The sequence below is a fragment of the Triticum dicoccoides genome, chromosome 5A, assembly GCF_002162155.2.
Source record: "Triticum dicoccoides isolate Atlit2015 ecotype Zavitan chromosome 5A, WEW_v2.0, whole genome shotgun sequence".
NCBI classification, from domain to species: Eukaryota; Viridiplantae; Streptophyta; class Magnoliopsida; order Poales; family Poaceae; genus Triticum; species Triticum dicoccoides.
The window spans coordinates 671,830,144-671,852,471 of record NC_041388.1 but is presented as its reverse complement, the minus strand read 5'-3'; the positions used below and the strand labels follow the sequence as shown (position 1 = coordinate 671,852,471).

Below are 22,328 nucleotides of genomic sequence, written 5' to 3'. Positions count from 1 at the left end.
GCGCGGTTGTGCTTGCCGTAGCCTGGGTCTGCAGAAACGGCAGATTCGACCGGTTAAAACCGAGCAAGGCTCTAGGATGGTTTAAGTTTCGTGCACGTGTGGACCAGTGCCTCGTGTGGACAACAAGATAGGATTATCTTTCATCCACTGCGCATGTTTAGGGGGGTTGTAGACCACCAAACACACCCTAACATTATGTTGTCGCAATATACTAGCATCAAGCTGTTGAATAGTATATCTGCAGATGCAAGATAAACACGGAAAGTGCACTGAAGTAATCACTACCAATGTAATGCTTTAAAAAATGGAGAGTAGTAGCAATCTTTCGAGAAGCTATCCTACGAGTATTTTATTTATTTTGGCTAAAAGTCCTAGCCTTTAGGTTTTCAAAATGGAGAGTGGCACAAGATAAATACAGTATATGGGCAAGAAGAGACTCTGAAATCTGAATGTGGAAAAGGATGAGGAAAGGAGTCAATCTGTGTGACTTCATGAGTCTGCAAACACCAAATCTAAATTAAGCAAGGCAGTGATTAATTTAGTGGTGAGTAAAGCCGGCACAAATCCATTCGATCTTGCGTACCGAGCTAGAGCACCGGTCGCTTTCTCCAATGCCAAGAAACTGCGACCCCTTTTCTGCAGGAAAACGCGTAAGTTGGCATCACTTTCAGGTTCTATATAAACCACTCCGACGCCGGCCACCACCGCCGCCTTCATCATCCAGCCACTTAGCAACTAGCAAGACGAGTACAAGCCACTAGCCAGTAAGCTGTAAGTAGATCGAGCAGAGCAGCAGCGAGCAATGGCAATGGCAGTGGCTGCGTCGACCATGGAGGTCGATCAGGACCTCCCCGGCTTCCGCTTCCACCCCACGGAGGAGGAGCTCCTGGGATTCTACCTCTCCCGCGTCGCCCTCGGCAAGAAGCTCCACTTCGACATCATCGGGACCCTCAACATTTACCGCCACGATCCCTGGGATCTTCCCGGTACGTACACATCACAAGAAACATTGTCACAGTGATCGACCGATCGATGTACTCCTGTATGAGCAGCGAGATGACAGAGATGTGTGTGTGGATGTGCAGGGATGGCAAAGATCGGGGAGAGGGAGTGGTACTTCTTCGTGCCGCGTGACCGGAAGGCGGGGAGCGGCGGGCGGCCGAACCGGACGACGGAGCGGGGTTTCTGGAAGGCGACGGGCTCCGACAGGGCCGTCCGGAGCACGGGTGACCCCAAGCGGGTCATCGGGCTCAAGAAGACGCTCGTCTTCTACCAGGGCCGCGCTCCCCGGGGCTCCAAGACGGACTGGGTCATGAACGAGTACCGCCTCCCTGACACCGGCGCGGCGCCGCCCAGTGAGGACACGGTGCTGTGCAAGGTGTACCGGAAGGCCACGCCGCTCAAGGAGCTAGAGCAGAGAGCCTTTGAGATGGAGGAGATGAAGCAGAGGCCCCGCGGCAACGGTGGCGCGGCCAGAGCGTGCCCGGTCCCGGCAGCCGGCGATTTCTACCTGTCGTCATCCGACGACGCCCGGGACAACTTCCTGATGCCCTCCTCCTCCTCCTCGTCGGTGGCGCTGTCTGGCAACAGCAGCAGCCACGACGCGCCCATGGTAGCCAAGAAGGAAGCAGACCTGGCCACGGTGGCCGTGGAGTCGACGTCGTGGCTTCCGCACGCGGCGAACGCGCCCTTCAGTCTGCAGCTCCCGGCCGTGAACCCACCCTGTGGCTTCGAGCTCCCGGCGGCGAACCATGGGATGTCGAACATGTGCACTCTGCAGCTACCGGCGGCGAGCCAGGGTGTGGTGGACCTACCCAGCCTGCAGCTCCCGGCGGCGACCAACCATGGAGTGTTCGACTGGCTCCAGGACCCGTTCCTGACGCAGCTCCGCAGCCCGTGGCAGGACCAGCATTGCCTGTCCCCCTACGCCCATCTGCTCTACTATTGATCGATGGACTGGAGCTGGTGACGAGCTCACGGTCGATCTCCAGAGGCGAGCTCAAAGCAGAGTTGATGGTAATTAGCTGTGAATTCGGTTGTGCATAGCACTTCGAACCTAGACGTTCACCCAATGTTACTTTTGTGCGTTTTAGCAAGGTGGTGATGTTTAACATGACAGTTGCAACTAAGATTGCAACGAATTAACATAGGAAACTGTCTTGTGTTTGCCAAACTTCACAAATTGGAAATGACTGGTATCTTCTTTAATACTCCCTCTGTAAAACTGTTTATAAAAAGCACATGCTAAAAAATTGCCAAAATATACAACAAAACACAGACTAGAATTGCATTGGTAGCCTACCAAAAAAATACCTATATGGCAAATAGGCCATAGTAAATCTCAAAAATAAGAAACCAACAAAAACAATACCGTGGTCCGAAATGCAGACAGCGAAGATCATACTTGGCAAATTTGCATATTAATTTAAAAAATACGTTCAAGGAATTTGCCATGCTTTATATTTTTATTTTCCACACAGAGGAAAATTGCCATGATTTTTTTGCCATGTCGCTAAAATTAAAATTGACATGCTCTTAATAACAAAATTTCCATGTTATTAAAAATAAAATTTTCCTGCTCTTAATAATAAAGTTGAAGATGGTAGCACGGGTTATATTCAATCGGTTCGGATGGCGGTAGCATAACAAGATAGGAGTCTAGAAAGCTTATCCTTCATATTGCCGTACCGGTTGTGATTGTCAACATGTATTTTCCTTTTTATTCTTTTGCTTTGCTCCGCTTGCGAGCTGTAATATTTTTATGACTTTGTGATACTTTATAGATTTTTTAATAAGACGGCAGCATGCATCATTATGATGCAGAGGCGGGGTATGCCTCCATTTCTAAAAAATAAAAAAAAATAAAGTTGCCATTCCCGTAATAATAAAATTGCTACGTGAGAAAGTATAAAAACATTTCCAAAATTGCCACCAATAAGTGATAAGATTTCCAAAAGCTTTTCATGGGAGCATTACAAAAAGACCAAAAATTGTCATGCCTTTAAAGACAAAAAATTATGAATTTACAATGGGATCAGGAGAAAGCTTTTCTAAAATTTGACATGTGTACAAAAAAAATTAAGTTTTCCATGTGACAAGTTCAAAAAATTGTAAATTTGGCATGTACATTATTTGAAACTTTGCCATGTACCTAAAAAACTTCCAGTTTTTGCCACCTAGTACAAAAAAGGAGGAGAGATCCCAGGTCTCCCGGGCGGAAGCTTGAGGCGCTAGCCAATATGGTGGGCGGGTGTGTTTGAATAGGATAGAGTTCACGTCATTTTGTGTTCTAGTGCACGAGTTTCAGAGCTGGTGTGTCACCACTTTCTTACGCCAACATTCCGTGCATGGCGTCGGACGGTAAGCGTGACATACGCGTGCGCCACGAGATTTATGATGTTTCCTGGTTGGCATTTTTCATGTTTTGAGAGATTGCTAAAACTTAGCTAGTTGAGATATAATTTGGTCTCATTCACGAGCACAGTCGTTGGATCAAACTCTAGTCACAGATTCATGTTGTTGGCTCAGGAGCATTGTCCGAGGCCCATGGCAGGTTATGGTTTTTTTCAGCGCGTCACATGCTATGGGCTTTTCTTCTTGCCAAACAAGGTTTGAGCGTTTCAGTGCACTGTGTGGTCTGCGGCCCATGTAGAGGAGCTCCTGGTTTGATGGGTTATATTTTTGTCAGGCTAGGCTTAATGTTGTTTCTATTTTAGCTGTTGTCAAGCTAGGTTGTTATTCCATTTAAAAAAATCAAAAAAGAAACTAAGCTTGTTATTGTTATTCGTGTTAGAGACCAATACTGCAACATCTCCTAGCCGACTTGGTGTCCAAGTCAGATTGCCTCCACATCGATAGTTTCCATGATTGGAACTCCTTGTACTTGTAAAGTCTCTATGCTATATATATAAAAGAGGTGCGCCGAGGCAAGGCTATCAAGCCGCCTGGTATTTTCACTTGATTACATGGTATCAGAGCAGTTGATGCGGCTGTTGCAGAGTCCTGCTGGGTTCGTCAGTTATTACAGGAGCTTCACAAGCCCATCTCGAGTGCTACTATTGTATATTGCGACAACGTCAGCGCGGTGTACTTATCTGCTAGGTGTCCAAGTCAGATTGCCTCCACATCGATAGTTTCCATGATTGGGACTTCTTGTACTTGTAAAATCTATGCTATATATATGAAAGAGGTGCGCCGAGGCAAGGCTATCAGCCGCCCGGTATTTTCAGTTGATTACATTTCGATGCACCAGGCATCGTGATTGCTTCTTCTTTATTCCTGGTTAATTGCTATTTTCTGGGGGGGGTTTTGCCGAGGTGCTTTCTTTTCTTTCTTGCGAGAATACTTACGATCTATTCATCATCTGTTAAGGCAGTGAAGTAATCAGAGCATCACTGAGAGCTCGCTGCATCACCCTCCTGCTTGCGGGCTGATTCCCTCCTCTCACGACCTCCCCCTCCTCCTCCGCCCCTCGCGTCGCCTCGCCTCGGACGGTGCCAGGGGCCCAGATCCCTAGCCGCCAGTCCCTCCCTGCTGCTCCAACCCCATCTGCCACTGCCGCCGTCAAGGGCTGTGATGGCGGGGGGCCCTGCACCGCAGATCCAGGGCGGGTGGTCGCTGCGGCGGACCTTGTGAGGCGGAGGTGGCGTCTCATGCGGGGAGGTCGGGGTGGCAGTCAGGGCGGCGCCCCTATTGCGCAACGGTGATGGGAGCCTTCATGGTCGGTGGTGTGGCGGTTGCGTGCGCATGGGTGGCTCCAATGGCTGTGGATCTGGCGTCCTGTCCAGATCCGTCTCGGTACGGCCTTGGCCGGCCGGTGGCGTGAGGAGGACCAATGAGGGGTGGCTGGAGGCTCCCTATCGGTGTGCTGACGGCGGCCCTCGTCTCCACGGCGAGGCTCCGTTCGGTTCCAACCAGCTGCGAGGTTGGGGGGACGCGACTTTTGGTGAAAATCGCGCCGACTTTGGTCATGGACGACGATGGCGGTGTCTATGATGTCGTTCCCTTCTCGAGGCATCGTTGTTGCAGGACGTGGCACCCCACTCGTGAGGTTCCGGGGGAAACCTTGATCTTGATCTACCGGATCGGACGATGATGGTACCTTTCATGTCGTTGTCCCTCCCGAGGGCATCATTTTAGAGCAAGTGCTGATTGGACAGGACAAGCGAAAGAGCGGTGTCTCGTCCACCGCATGGCCGACGGCGGATCCCGGTGGCATGGCGCTACGGAGGTTCGATGACGGCCGCTTGTGGACGGATACGTGCAGCATGGTGGAGTTGTCTGGCTTCGTGGTGGCGTTGACGGTACGCAGGCAAGGTCGATGGGTCAGTTACTGCTCTGGAGATGGACCGGTGGAAGATGGTGGCCGCAACCTCTGAGGGTGCATCGGTCCGGTATGGGACCATGTCCCGGTTTGTGGCTGGGCTGGGGCATCTGGCTCTAGATGTTAGGGTTTGGTGCGATATAAGTTTGGTATTAGGCCCGGATATTCGGCACACCTTCATCAATGGGATAGGAGTAGCAGCAGGTGTTGCATAGATGGTGGCTTCAGACTAACTGATGTATCACTATGTATCGTCTCTGTAAATAATTAATAAAATGGGCGCCTGCATCGTCCAGATGCAGAGGCCAAGGGTCTATCCTCCTTTTCAAACAAAAATCTGTTAAGGTAGTACAAAGAACAATAGAAGTAAAAGTTACATCCAGGTCTGTAGATTACCTAGCGACGAAACAAAATTACTGGTGCGAGGAGAAGGCGCGCCACCGTCATCGCCTCTCCCCAATTGGAGCTGGGCAAACCTGTTGTAGTAGACTGCCAGAAACTTGTTGTGCTAAGGCCCCATAGGACCGGCGAACCAAGCAACAACTGCAACCGATGAAGAGAAGCGTACATTAAAAGGAACCAACTTGCAGACACACAGACGCAGACGAACGATGACCGAATCCAAGCGGATGTGCCGTAGAAAAACGCCGACCGAATCCCACACTTCCACACGCCCTCCGACGAGGTTAGACGCATCGCTAGGACGGGGGTTAGACGCGGAGAAAATTATTGCATTTTCAGTGAGCCGCCGCCGCCTCGCCTTCCTGAACATGACACAAACCCTAAACAGACATAAAAATCACATAGAAACCGAGCTGGAGCCATCCCACCGACAAAAGTCAAGATCCACTGCGCCTCTGTGGCCTAAGGCCATATGTGACAGGATAGACCTGGGTTGTATATTCGTTTTACAAGTGCGTCACACTTAAAGGTGTGCATCCCTTATACGTCTTATTTTTTATATGACATATTCATACTTTAGCTTTTTTTAATTTAGTATTTTCATAATATGTATTTTGTATAAACTTTTTGTTCTTTTTTCATTGGTTTTGCTATTTTATCAACCATTGAGAAATAACTATACGTCAGTCATTCGCGTGGCTCGTTAGATGGACTAGTATAATGCCCGTACGTTGCCACGGGCTTTTGAAATATTTAGGTTGAGTTGTATAAACATAATGCATGTTTAATTTCACATGCAGAGGAATGTCGGTGCCTTGCCATGTGCTACGAAAATATTTTGCTAGAATTATGTAAACATAATGCATGTCAAATTTTACATGTAGAGACAAGATAGCACGGGCAAAGTTGGATATTTATTGAAGTCCAATTCGCTTACAATGTAGATTGATAAAAAAAGATAAATTAATGATATCTACATATAGTAATGATCCAACTAAAATTCTATTACAAATTAATATCTAGTTGCTGTGCTTAAAAAATTCTCGCACAATATTAAGAATGTTGTCTTCAGTTTCATTCGCACAATATTTAAGCAAATATAATAAAGCATTCTTCCTCAGCTTATACACATCTTACACAAGCAACGTGTAACGAGAATAATTCATGTCGAAGGTCTTAAAATGTGCAACGGGAAATACTCATGGTACTAACCGGACGAAGTAATTCTTTACCATTCCACCAGAGCATAAAAAATATAATAGCCAGACACATCCTGCAATTTCCTAAATTAGTATTATTTTAAAATAGTGATAACAAAAATAAATGCTTGTATTTTGAATATTGATGGTTTTTGTAGTACATTTCTCGGAAAAGTTACTTTCTATGGTTTCCAGGTTTACCGCTCGCTTACTCACTCACTCACCCACTCGCTCAGTCCCATCTTCACGCTCATTCCCTTCGCTCACCCACTCCCCCAAATCCCTAGCCCGCAGCGGCGATGCACCTCCCCCTCACCTGCGTTGGCGACTCAGCCGCGTCGCTGCCCTTCTTCCCAAGCGTCGCCTCCTCGCATTCTCGTCCGCGTCGCCTCTTCCTCTCGCCCGCATCCTCTGCATCACGGTCGAGCCAAAGTTGGTTGTTTTAGCGAGGTCGAGTTGGAGCCTGACGAGCGCGGGCACGGCGGCCTTGTTCTGCTCGACGACGGCGGCGACGGACGCTGGCACTCCTCGTCGCCATCGACCTGCAAGGAGGAGCGTCGTGTTGGACGCTGCCATCCCAAACGCTGCTGGTGCTCCATCGCTTCTACGAGTTCCTCGTCACCTGCTCCTAGGTCGCCCCCGAAGTCGAGCTCCCCACGCTCGACCTGCAAGGTTTGCATCCTTAATTTTCCCCACGTCTTTCCAATCTCTGGAGCCTATGATTTGGGGAAAGGCAAGGAGAGATTCTGGAGCTGATTGTGATTGTTGCTCTGGATGGAATATGGATGCAGATGTACTGTGGCCAAGAACTGCTCTCTGCCGCGTGAGTAGATTGGAAAGGCAAGGCGCAAGGAGCGATTGGAAAGGCTGCTGCTCCTCCTGGATGATGCAACTCCTGATGCCACTACCTCTTGTCGATTCGGGCATGGTAAAGACCACTCGGTTGCACTACTCCATGTGTAGATGATTGAACTTGGGTGTGAGCATTTTGATGCCTCTAAATTCAGTAAATTCGGTACTCACAGGAGTACACTTTCAGTACTGTAGGAGTACATTTTGCCTAGAGTATTTGCACTACAGGAGTACTTTCAGTACAGTAGGTGTACTTGTATTGTTTCTTAGAGTATTACTTGGAGTAAACGTTGTAGTTTAACTGAAATCAACATTTCTGAAAATCATGTTTATCAATGGGTTGTATGTACTGAAATCAACATCTCTGAAATCATGTGTATCGTGCTGTAGTATTATTTTTGTCAGGATTTTAGTACTTTTGCTTGGCTCAAACCAAACTGATCAGATCCACGCCAGCGTACTTTGATTGATCTACTGGGCTCAAACCAAACATTTAGAGTATACTCCATGTTACTCCATTTCAGAGCACATTCTTGGAGTGGATCTGCATTTCAAATAGTTTACAAGTGGGAGTACATGGAGTACTACAGATTAAATCGAGGAGAAGATGGTCCCTGCTCCGTGATGATGCCGCCGTTACCTACGACTTCCTCAACCACCACCACCACGACTTCGTCGAACATGGTGAGTACTGAGTACTCCTCCAATGCTTGAGCATGGTGGAGTTGTCTGGCTTCATGGTGGCGTTGACGGTAGGCCAGGCAAGGTCGATGGGTCAGTTACTGCTCTGGAGATGGACCGGTGGAAGATGGTGGCCGCAACCTCTGAGGGTGCATCGGTCCGTTATGGGACCATGTCCCGGTATGTGGCTGGGCTGGGGCATCCGGCTCTAGATGTTAGGGTTTGGTGCGATATAAGTTTGGTATTAGGCCGGATATTCGACACACCTTCATCAATGGGATAGGAGCAGCAACAGGTGTTGCATAGATGGTGGCTTCAGACTAACTGATGTATTACTATGTATCGTCTCTATAAATAATTAATAAAATGGGCGCCTGCATCGTCCAGATGCAGAGGCCAAGGGTCTATCCTCCTTTTCAAACAAAAATCTGTTAAGATAGTACAAAGAACAGTAGAAGTATAAGTTACATCCAGGTCTGTAGATTAACTAGCGACGAAACAAAATTACTGGTGCGAGGAGAAGGCGCGCCGCCGTCATCGCCTCTCCGCTATTGGAGCTGGGCAAACCTGTTGTAGTAGACTGCCAGAAACTTGTTGCGCTAAGGCCCCATAGGACCGGCGAACCAAGCAACAACTGCAACCGATGAAGAGAAGCGTACATTGAAAGGAACCAACTTGCAGACACACAGACGCAGACGAACGATGACCGAATCCAAGCGGATGTGCCGTAGAAAAACGCCGACCGAATCCCACACTTCCACACGCCCTCCGACGAGGTTAGAAGCATCGCTAGGACGGGGGCTAGATGCGGAGAACATTATTGCATTTTCAGGGAGCCACCGCCGCCTCGCCTTCCTAAACATGACACAAACCCTAAACAGACATAAAAATCACTTAGAAACCGAGCTGGAGCCATCCCACCGACAAGAGTCAAGATCCACTGCACCTCTGTGGCCTAAGGCCATATGTGACAGGATAGACCTAGGTGTATATTCGTTTTTACAAGTGCATCACACTTAAAGGTGTGCATCCCTTGTACGTCATCTGTACAAATAGTTTATTTTTATATGACATATTCATACTTTAGCTTTTTTTAATTTAGTATTTTCATAATATGTATTTTGTATAAACTTTTTGTTCTTTTTTCATTGGTTTTGCTATTTTATCAACCATTGAGAAATAACTATACGTCAGTCATTCGCGTGGCTCGTTAGATGGATGCGCCAAGAAAGCTCGGTTTTAGGTGAAAAAGGACGGGGCGATTGGCCAGGGCTCATGTGCTGTTTCCTTTTTTCTTTTTGTCAATATGAGCATGGAGATCGGGTGTCTTTTATCTTTTATTTCCTCCTTTGATTTTTTATTAATTCATTTTTTTTCATTTACCATTTTGGATATATATGCAAAGTTACGTGTTTATTTTTTTTTTGTTGGCTCAAGCCCTATTTTCTCAACTTGTTTGGCTAGGTCGAGAACAGGGCCGGGCCCATAGTTGCACAGGCTGTGCGGCCTGCACAGGGCCCATAGATTTTGGGGGCCCCAAATTTGTATAAGGCCTTGTGCTTCAAAGGGGGGTGGGGCAATAGTTAAATTTTTCTTCTAAATGTCTCACTCCATTTCATAATTGCCAATCGTGTGCAATTAAGGCTGTGGGACGGCGAGATAGTTGCATTTTCTTTAAAATATATTGTGCTATTTCTAATCAATATAACAATCAGCTTACACACATCTAGGTCTTTCACTGTTGTATGAAACACGCCAAAATTTGTGCTTTCCTCGAGTGAGTGTTATTTCGTTTTTCAATGTTGCCTGCATGAAGGTTCTTGTTTTTGAATAGTTTTTTTGTTGGTTCATGAGTTTTATATACCGCCCCAATTTTTTAGTTGGATTGCAGGCTTTTTTGACGTCTATGTGGGTTATGTGTTTTTTATGTATATGTGTGGTCACATCTTGTTTTTGGCCTGCTATTTTCTTATAGGTAGATACTCTCGTAAATGTAAGTGGGATAACTCATGTCCACACACCTTGCAACACAACCAATTGCAATTTGTCATTTTTATTGTCTCACCGCACAAGAACAAACATACAAACATGTTCCATTCCTCCGAGGGAGAAATGCACATATGTACTGTTTTTCTATGTTTGTTTGTGTCAACGTTTCTATTTATTTTTTTCTCTTTCTTGTTTGTCCGAGCAAAGTTATTAAGGAGACATCCCACAATTTATTAAGTTTTTAAATGCAAATTTTCAAGGAGGCCGCAACTGCAAGTGTTGTAATTCGACTAGTATTACATGGAACACAATGCGACTACAACTAGGAGTAGGGAGGTTGTCAAGCCGGTTGCATACTCACCACTAGCCATGCAACTGCAGGCATTGTAAATCGAACTGCATGCGACACAAAACGTCTGCAACTGGTTCGCTGTAACATCCCATTTTTTTTCCAAAAATTGGAATGTTAATTAATTAAATAGTAATAATTGCTTTGTTTTGACCGTATTCCAATTTGAGTAGGATTTCAAACTTTTGAGGTTTTCCTTGAGCACTTAAAAAGAAAGAGAGTGAAATGACTTTCCCAGGATCCTCAATTTGAGTTTCGCATGTATTTGAAGTTTAATTGGATTCTGGAGTGTTCGAAAAAATTCCAATTCAAAATACAGGAAATGAGAGGAGATAATATGACTTCTTAAAAAAATTAGAAGGAAAATGATTTGAATATTTATTTGGAGCGAAATTGTTTTTGAGAATTACTTAGAACCCTAAATTAAATTTTAGGAATAGTTATAATGCCAAAAATAAATTTTATAAAAAAATTTTATATTTATTTTACTTAACATTTGAGGTGGAAATAGTATTCCAAAGCTCAAAATATTGTACTGGTTGTATTCAAATTTTCCAAATATGAATGAATTGGTTTTAATATATATTCATTTCAAAAGTAGAAAATATAGAAAAAAACAGTAAACACCATCAATCCAACTTGCATGCAGTGCAGTAGCAACCAAGTGGGCCATACCTATCTCTCGCATAAAACGCAACACCGCAGCCGCATGTGCCAAGCCTATCTGGCCACCTTCTCTATTGTTTTTTTCTCTCTGTAGGTCGTTGCTCCTGGGCCAACTCGTCCGAGGCTCAGATGATCTCCTCTCTCTCTCTGTGCTCCTTTGGGAGCCCCCGTAAGGGTTACCTTAGGTGGGCTAGGAGCACGCCATTTGGCGCACTCTCAGTTGCCGTCACGTGTCGCACTCTGGACGCTTCATCTGGATTTTATTTTATTTTAATTTTTCTTTACGCATTTTCGGATTTTACATTTTTCTTTTCATTTTTCCCGTCTTTTCGCCCCAGTTTTCTTACATTTTGGGCCAAAATACTTTGTAGAAAAAATTGCTTGGAAAAATATGTTTCTTTTTCTTTCGCCAGAGGCACATATTTGCTTACGCGAGAGGCACTTGCAAAAAGAAAAAAACACATTTTCTTTTTTTTCCATGCACGAAAGGCACGTATTTACTTCTGATGGAGGCATGGATTTGTTTCCATGAGTGGCACAGCCGTGCGTTTCGTAAAGGGATAAAAACGTGTTTTTTTTACTTTCACGAGAGGCACGGATTTAGTTCTCCTGAAGACACAGATTTGCTTTCGAGAGAGACGCAGTCGTGCCTCTCGTAAAAAAGAAAAAAAATACATTTTTCCTTCCATGGGAGGTAGAGATTTACTTCTGGCACGAATTTGCTTCCGCGAGAGACACAGTGCCTCTCGAAAAAGGAAAAAGATGTGTTTTTCCTTCCGCAAGAGGCACGATTTAGTTCATGTGAGGCATGGTTTGTCTTTCGCGAAAGACACAGCTGTGCCTCTTGCAAAAAGGAAAAAACATGTTTTATTTTCCTTCCACGAGAGGCACCGATTTACTTCTCCCGGAGGCATGAATTTGCTTCCGCGAGAAGTACAGTTGTGCCTCTCAGAAAAGGAAAACGTCTTTTCTTTTCTTTTTTCTTCCTCACGAGGCATCGATTTATTTCTCGTGGAGACACGGATTTACTTTCACAAGGGGCACAGTCGTGCCTTTCGAAAAGGAAAAAACAATGCTCCATGTTCAGTTTTTTTTGTTCGTCAAAAACCTATCAACATGAGATTTAGTTTTAAAGATCTTGACGCAAGGAATCCAACGATGAAAACTGTTCAAGATTTGGACGCATAGTTTAAAAGATAAAAACATTTTGAATAAACGAATCTACAAAAAAAGAAAACCCACATGTTATGACAAGTGGATGCGCACCACTTGTCCCAACTTAGGGAAATTAGAATGATATTTGAAAAGAGTACTCCTTAATTACCAATTTCGTCTCCTCGGCACCTTTAGGTATAGCGAGAGCCTGAGGTGTCTGTAGGGATCGAACCAAGGTCTCCTTTGCTGCTGCATAGAGCTGCTAGCCATTGCGACACTATCATGTTCGTGGCAGAATAAAAGGCGCAACCTACTTGAGGGAAAACAACTGTTTTTTCCATTGGTTTTTCTCTATTTTTATTTTCATATTTCTTTGTTTTGTCAGCAATTTTCTTTGTTTCTTTTCTTTGTTTTTAGTGGGTTTGTTATTTCCTTTCTTTTTCCAATGGTTTTCTTCGGTTTTCATTGTTTGTTTCTTGGTTTTCACTTTCTTTTTTCTTTCCTTTCTTTTTTCCTAGATTTTTTCTTTCTCGTTTTCATCGGTTTCCGTTTTTCAGTACACATTCAACAGTTTTCGTATACATGAGAAATATTTTTTATATACACATTTAATATTTTTGAAATAGATGGTTACCATTTTTTGTAAACATGGTGTCTAGGTTTTCCATACATTAGTACATTTTTGGTATATATCTAATACAATTTTCAAATAAAAGTTTCACATTTTTTAAACATTGTCAACATTTTTCTATAGAAATTTTAAACATTTTTCAAATTCTTGATTAATATATTTTGAATATAAGATTTTTTTAATACATGGATAACATTTTTCTATACATTATGAACATTTTAAAATGCTATATTAACATTTCAAATAGAAGATGAACATATTTTTAATACATAGCCAACATTTTTCTATACGCATTTAACATTTTCAAAAAATATATTATTATTTTTAAGTATTTGTTAAATATTTTTTAAATATTGAGAACATTTTTAAAATATATGATCAATTTTTTTCACACACATTGTATTGTTTTTCTATAATAGAGAAATATTTTCTCTATGCACATTTAACATATTTCTAATGTTTGGTTAACATTTTTTTCAAATGTTTTTTTAATGCGATTTAGTAATATATTTATTTAGAATATTTGGAAATATAGACGAAAGTACAAAATTATAATGCAAAAACGAATACAGAAAGTAAACAAACAAACAGAAAAACGAGGTCGTGGTATCCAACTTGTGTGATGCGAGGTATAGCTGCGCCTTGGAGATCTTCTAGTCCGCCTTCTGTGCCGGAAAGGAGAGCTGCCTCTCACGTGGCCCAAGTGCGCATGTACCCGCCTGCCCCCTGCTCGCGCATGTTCAATTGGTTGATCGGTGGACCAGTTTGACTGGTTGATTTGTGTGACCGGTCGACCATTGAGAAGGGACTTTTAAAAAATCATCTAAAAAAGTTTCAATAGTTTTGCGGTAGTATAAAAAGCTCACAAGAATAAAAAATGAGAGGTTTGCGAATTTGACAAAAAACACAGATTTTTAAAAACTTCATGAATTTTATTTCATGAAATCTAAAAATTCATATATTTTGGAGAAAGAATTGAAAATTTGAAAATAGTTCACTTGAAAAACAAAGTTCACAAGTTTGAAAAGAATTCATATATTGTCAAGGAATATTGACAGGTTCAAAAAACTATAAATAAGTTCATGAAATTAGAAAAATAGTTCATTGATTTTGCAAGAGTGTTCACGGATTTGTAAAAAGTTAATTGATTTTGTTAAAAAAAGTTCATGAATTTGTTTTTTTGCAGATGTTGAAAAAAATCCGTACAAATTGAAAAGAGTTCATGTATTTGAAAAACATTCTTGCACTGAAAATATTACATTTAGAAAAGTTAGGAAAAGAGTGAGAAAGTTAACAGATTTGAAATAAAAATAATGAATTTTTAGAAAAGTTTGTCAGGTTGAAAAAAAAATCTCAAATTTAAGGAATTCTTTAAATTTGAAAAGATAATCAAATTTGAAAAAGTTCATGTATTTGAAGGAAAAGGAAAATAAAAAGAATTAAAATGAAACAAAAAACAACTTAGAAAAACCATAAACAAAAAGAAAAAAAACCCAGCCGCTATATGCCTTACATGGGATGAACAACAAGAAAGAAAAAAGAAGAAAGTAGGGACATATGGTAAAATTTCCGAGTTGGTTAGTATGCGTGGTGCTAAACCTGAAGGAAATATGCCCTAGAGGCAATAATAAAGTTGTTATTTATATTTCCTTATATCATGATAAATGTTTATTATTAATGCTAGAATTGTATTAACCGGAAACTTAGTACATGTATGAATACATAGACAAACATGATGTCACTAGTATGCCTCTACTTAACTAGCTCGTTGAATAAATGATGGTTATGTTTCCTAACCATAGACATGAGTTGTCATTTGATTAACATGATCACATCATTAGAGAATGATGTGATTGACAAGACCCATTCATTAGCTTAGCACGATGATCGTTTAGTTTGTTGTTATTGCTTTCTCCATAACTTATACATGTTCCTATGACTATGAGATCATGCAACTCCCGAATACCAGAGGAACACTTTGTGTGCTACCAAACATCACAACGTAACTGGGTGATTATAAATGTGCTCTACACGTGTCTCCGATGGTGTTTTTTGAGTTGGCATAGATGGAGATTAGGATTTGTCACTCCGATTGTTGGAGAGGTATCTCTGGGCCCTCTCGGTAATGCACATCATTATAAGCCTTGCAAGCAATGTGACTAATGAGTTAGTTGCGAGATGATGCATTACGAAACGAGTAAAGAGACTTGCTAGTAACGAAATTGAACTAGGTATTGAGATATTGACGATCGAATCTCGGGCAAGTAACATACCGATGACAAAGGGAAATACGTATGTCGTTATTCGGTTTGACCGATGAAGATCTTCGTAGAATATGTGGGAGCCAATATGAATATCCAGGTTCCGCTATTGGTTATTGACCAGAGACGTGTCTCGGTCATGTCTACATAGTTCTCGAACCCGTAGGGTCCACATGCTTAACGTTCGGTGATGATCGGTATTATGAGTTTATGTATTTTGATGTACCGAAGGTAGTTCGGAGTCCCGGATGTGATCACAGACATGACGAGGAGTCTCAAAATGGTCGAGACATAAAGATTGATATATTGGACGGCTATATTTGGACACCAGAAGTGTTCCGGATGATTTCGAAGAAAACCGGGATACCGGAGGGTTACTGGAACCCCCCGGGAGAACTAATGGGCCACATGGGCCTTAGTGGAGAGAGAGAGGGCCGGCCAGGGCAGGCCGCGCGCCCCCTCCCCCTCTGGTCCGAATTGGACTAGGGAAGGGGGGCCGGCGCCCCCCTTTCCTTCTCCCTCTCCTCCTTCCTTTTCCCCCTCCTAGTAGGAGAAGGAAAGGGGAGTCCTACTCCTACCTACTAGGAGGAGGACTCCTCCTCTCCTGGCGCGCCCCAAGGGCCGGCCGGCCTCCCCCTTGCTCCTTTATATACGGGGGTAGGGGGGCACCCTAGAACACACAAGTTGATTGTTTTCAGCCGAGTGCAGTGCCCCCCTCCACCATAATCCACCTCGGTCATTTCGTAGCGGTGCTTAGGCGAAGCCTGTTCCGGTAGCATCATCATCACCGTCATCACGCCGTCGTGCTGACGAAACTCTCCCTCGACACTCTGCTAGATCGTGAGTTTGTGGGACATCACCGAGCCGAATGTGTGCAGATCGCGGAGGTGCCATACTTTCGGTACTAGGATCGGTCGATCGTGAAGACGTACGACTACATCAACCGCGTTGTCATAACGCTTCTGCTTACGGTCTACGAGGGTACGTAGAAAACACTCTCCCCTCTCGTTTCTATGAATCAGCATGATCTTGCGTGTGTGTAAGATAATTTTTGAAATTACTACGTTCCCCAACAGTGGCATCCGAGCTAGGTTTATGCGTAGATGTTATATGCACGAGTAGAACAGAAAGGAGTTGTGGGCATGGGTATATACATATTGCTTGCCGTCACTAGTTGATTCTTGATTCGGCGGTATTGTTGGATGAAGCGGCTCAGACCGAAATTACGCGTATGCTTACGCGAGACTGGTTCTACCGACGTGCTTCGCACACATGTGGCTAGTGGGTGTCTGTTGCTCCAACTTTAGTTGAATCGGATTCAATGAACAGTGTTCTTTCTGAAGATCAAAAAGCAATCACTATATCGCATTGTGGTTTTTGATGCGTAGGTAAGAACGGTTCTTGCTCAGCCTGTAGCAGCCACGTAAAACTTGCAAAAACAAAGTAGAGGACGTCTAACTTGTTTTTGTAGGGCATGTTGTGATGTGATATGGTCAAGACATGATGCTAAGTTTTATTGTATGAGATGATCATGTTTTGTAACACAGTTATCGGCAACTGGTAGGAGCCATATGGTTGTTGCTTTATTGTATGAAATGCAAACGCCATGTAATTGCTTTACTTTATCACTAAACGGGAGCGATAGTCATAGAAGCAATAGTTGGCGAGGCGATAACGATGCTTCGATGGAGATCACATGTCAAGCTGGTGATGATTGTAATCATGACGGTGCTTTGGAGATGGAGATCAAAGGCACAAGATGATGATGACCATATCATATCACTTATATTGATAGCATGTGATGTTTATCCTTTATGTATCTTATTTTGCTTAGTTCGACGGTAGCATTATAAGATGATCTCTCACTAAAATTCAAGGTATAAGTGTTCTCCCTGAGTATGCACCGTTGCTACAGTTCGTCGTGCCGAGACACCACATGATGATCGGGTGTGAAAAGCTCTACGTTCACATACAACGGGTGCAAGCCAGTTTTGCACACGCAGAATACTCGGGTTAAATTTGATGAGCCTAGCATATGCAGATATGGCCTCGAAACACTGAGACCGAAAGGTCGAGTGTGAATCATATAGTAGATATGATCAACATAGTGATGTTCACCATTGAAAACTACTCCATCTCACGTGATGATCAGACATGGTTTAGTTGATATGGATCGCGTGATCACTTAGATGATTAGAGAGATGTCTATCTAAGTGGGAGTTCTTAAGTAATTTGATTAATTGAACTTTAATTTATCATGAACTTAGTACCTGATAGTATTTTTGCATGTCTATGTTGTTGTAGATAGATGGCCTGTGCTATTGTTCCATTGAATTTTAATGCGTTCCTAGAAAAGCTAAGTTGAAAGATGATGGTAGCAATTACACGGACTGGGTCCGTAACTTGAGGATTATCCTCATTGCTGCACAGAAGAATTACGTCCTGAAAGCACCGCTAGGTGACAAACCCGCTGCAGGAGCAACACCAGATGTTATGAACACCTGGCAGAGCAAATCTGATGACTACTCGATAGTTCAGTGTGCCATTCTTTATGGCTTAGAACCAATACTTCAACGACGTTTTGAACGTCATGGAGCATATGAGATGTTCCAGGAGTTGAAGTTAATATTTCAAGCAAATGCCCAGATTGAGAGATATGAAGTCTCCAATAAATTCTACAGCTGCAAGATGGAGGAGAATAGTTCTGTCAGTGAACATATACTCAGAATGTCTGGGTACCACAACCACTTGACTCGGCTGGGAGTTAATCTTCCTGATGATAGTGTCATTGATAGAGTTCTTCAATCACTGCCACCAAGCTACAAGAGCTTCGTGATGAACTATAATATGCAAGGGATGGATAAGACGATTCCTGATCTCTTCGCAATGCTAAAGGCTACGGAGGTAGAAATCAAGAAGGAGCATCAAGTGTTGATGGTCAATAAGACCACCAGTTTCAAGAAAAAGGATAAAGGGAAGAAGGGGAACTTCAAGAAGAACAGCAAGCCAGTTGCTGCTTAAGTGAAGAAACCCAAGTCTGTACCTAAGCCTGAGACTGAGTGCTTCTACTGCAAAGGGACTGGTCACTGGAAGCGGAACTGCCCCAAGTATTTGGCGGAGAAGAAGGATGGCAAAGTGAAAGGTATATTTGATATACATGTTATTGATGTGTACCTTACTAATGCTCGCAGTAGTGCCTGGGTATTTGATACTGGTTCAGTTGCTAACATTTGCAACTCGAACCGGGGCTACGGATTAAGCGAAGATTGGCTAAGGATGAGTTGACGATGCGCGTGGGAAATGGTTCCAAAGTCGATGTGATCGCCGTCGGCATGCTACCTCTACATCTACCTTCCGGATTATTTTTAGACCTAAATAATTGTTATTTGGTGCCAGCGTTGAGCATGAACATTATATCTGGATCTTGTTTGATGCGAGATGGTTATTCATTCAAATCAGAGAATAATGGTTGTTCTATTTATATGAGTAATATCTTTTATGGTCATTGCTACCTCTTGAGCATGCGTTGGTTTTCCCTTGAAGAGGAAAGGGTGATGCAGCTAAGTAGCGTAAGTATTTCCCTCAGTTTTTGAGAACCAAGGTATCAATCCAGTAGGAGACTTACACGCAAGTCCCTTGTACCTGCACAAACAAATAAGAACCTGGCAACCAATGCGATAAAGGGTTTGTCAATCCCTTCACGGCCACTTGCAAAAGTGAGATCTGATAAAGATAATAAGATAAATATTTTTGGTATTTTTGTTGTAGATTGGAAAATAAAGATTGCAAAATAAAAGGCAGCAGAAATAGCTAGTAGATAGGAAAATAATATGATGGAAGATAGACCCGGGGGCCATAGGTTTCACTAGTGGCTTCTCTCAAGATAGCAAATTCTACGGTGGGTGAACAAAGTACTGTTGATCAATTGATAGAAAAGCGCATAGTTATGAGAATATCTAGGCATGATCATGTATATAGGCATCACGTCCGTGACAAGTAGACGGAAATGATTCTACATCTACTACTATTAATCCACACATTGACAGCTATCCAGCATGCATCTAGAGTATTAAGTTCATAAGAACAGAGTAACACATTAGGCAAGATGACATGATGTAGAGGGATAAAGTCAAGCAATATGATATAAACCCCATCTTTTTATCCTCGATGGCAACAATACAATACATGCCTTGATGCCCCTGCTATCACTAGGAAAGGACACCGCAAGATTGAACCCAAAGCTAAGCACTTCTCCCATTGCAAGAAAGATCAATCTAGTAGGCCAAACCAAACTGATAATTCGAAGAGACTTGCAAAGATATTGAATCATGCATAAAAGAATTCAGAGAAGAATCAAATATTGTTCATATATAATCTTGATCATAAACCCACAATTCATCGGATCTCGACAAACACACCGCAAAAAGAATTACATCGAATAGATCTCCAAGAGAATTGAGGAGAACTTTGTATTGAGATCCAAAGAGAGAGAATAAGCCATCTAGATAATAACTATGGACCCGAAGGTCTGTGGTAAACTACTCACACATCATCGGAGAGGCTATGGTGTTGATGTAGAAGCCCTCCATGATCGATTCCCCCTCCGGCGGAGCACCGAAAAAGGCCCCAAGATGGGATCTCACGGGTACAGAAGGTTGCGGCGGTGGAAATAGGGTTTCGTGGTGCTCTCGGATGTTTTCGGGGTATATGAGTATATAATGGCGAAAGAAGTAGGTCAATGGAGCCATGAGGGGCCCACGGGGGTGGGGGCGCACCTACCCCCCTGGGCGCGCCCTCCTACCTCATGGCCGCCTCATTGCTTCCTTGACGTTCACTCCAAGTCTCCTGGATTGCATTTGTTCCAAAAATAACTCTCCCAAAGGTTTCATTCCGTTTGGTATTCCTTTTCTCTGAAACACTAAAATAGGCAAAAAACAGCAACTTGCATTGGGCCTTTGGTTAGTAGGTTAGTCCCAAAAATAATATAAAAGTGCATAGCAAAGCCCATTAAACATTCAAAACAGATAATATAATAGCATGGAACAATAAAAAATTTTAGATACGTTGGAGACGTATCAGTCATGCACCCTTGATGAGTGGTCTATTTTTCTTAACTCTTGATAGTAGTGATACACATGTTCATAGTATTGAAGCCAAAAGGTGCAGAGTGGATAATGATAGTGCAACTTATTTGTGGCACTGCCGTTTGGGTCATATTGGTGTAAAGCGCATGAAGAAACTCCATTCTGATGGACTTCTGGAATCACTTGATTATGAATCACTTGGTACTTGCGAACCATGCCTCATGGGCAAGATGACTAAAACTCCGTTCTCCGGACCAATGGAGCGAGCAACAGAGTTATTGGAAATCATACATACTGATGTATGTGGTCCAATGAACATTGAAGCTCATGCCGGGTATCATTATTTTCTCACCTTCACAAATGATTTGAGCAGATATGGGTATATCTACTTAATGAAACATAAGTCAGAAACATTTGAAAAGTTCAAAGAATTTCAGAGTGAAGTGGAAAATCATCGTAACAACAAACTAAAGTTTCTACGATCTAATCATGGAGAAGAATATTTGAGTTACGAGTTTGGTCTTCATCTGAAACAATGCGGAATAGTTCCGCAACTCACGCCACCCGGAACACCACAGTGTAATGGTGTGCACGAACATCATAATCATACTTTACTGGATATGGTGCGATCTATGATGTCTCTTACTAATTTACCGCTATCATTTTGGGGTTATGCTTTAGAGACGGCTACATTCACGTTAAATAGGGCACCATCTAAATCCGTTGAGACAACACCTTATGAACTGTGGTTTGGCAAGAAACCCAAGTTGCCGTTTCTTAAAGTTTGGGGCTGTGATGCTTATGTGAAAAAGCTTCAACCTGATAAGCTCGAACCCAAATCGGAGAAATGTGTCTTCATATGATACCCAAAGGAAACTATTGGGTACACCTTCTATCATAGATCCGAAGGCAAGATATTCATTGCTAAGAATGGATCCTTTCTAAAGAAGGAGTTTCTCTCGAAAGAAGTGAGTGGGAGGAAAGTAGAACTTGGTGAGGTAATTGTACCTGCTCCCTTATTGGAAAGTAGTTCATCACTGAAATCAGTTCCAGTGATTCCTACACTAGTAAGTGAGGAAGCTAATGATGATGATCATGAAACTTCTGATCAAGTTACTACCGAACCTCGTAGGTCAACCAGAGTAAGATCCGCACCAGAGTGGTACGATAATCCTATTATGGAAGTCATGTTACTTGACCATGACGAACCTACGAACTATGAGGAAGCGATGATGAGCCCAGATTCCGCAAAATGGCTTGAAGCCATGAAATCTGAGATGGGATCCATGTATGGGAACAAAGTATGGACTTTGGTTGACTTGCCCGATGATTGGCAGTCCATAGAGAATAAATGGATCTTCTAGAAGAAGACTGACGCTGACGGTAATGTTACTGTCTACAAAGCTCCACTTGTTGCAAAAGGTTTTCGACAAGTTCAAGGAGTTGACTATGATGAGACCTTCTCACCCATAGCGATGCTTAAGTCCGTCCGAATCATGTTAGCAATTGCCGCATTTTATGATTATGAAATTTGGCAAATGGATGTCAAAACTGCATTCCTTAATGGATATCTTAAAGAAGAGTTGTATATGATGCAACAAGAAGTATTTGTTGATCCAAAAGGTGCTAATAAAGTGTGCAAGCTCCAGCAATCCATTTATGGACTGGTCCAAGCCTCTCAGAGTTGGAATATACGCTTTGATAGTGTGATCAAAGCATATGGTTTTATACAGACT

The 22,328-nt window shown here is 43.0% G+C and overlaps 1 protein-coding gene across 1 annotated transcript; it reads left to right on the top strand.

Moving 5' to 3' along the window:
* The first annotated feature begins 741 nt into the window (after positions 1–741).
* On the top strand, positions 742–2,147 carry LOC119298384 (NAC domain-containing protein 22-like). The gene is made up of 2 exons (XM_037575810.1): positions 742–986; positions 1,086–2,147. Exons 1-2 carry the CDS (start codon positions 803–805, stop codon positions 1,946–1,948), a joined length of 1,047 nt encoding a protein of 348 aa, XP_037431707.1. The 5' UTR covers positions 742–802; the 3' UTR covers positions 1,949–2,147.
* Positions 2,148–22,328: the final 20,181 nt, after the last annotated feature.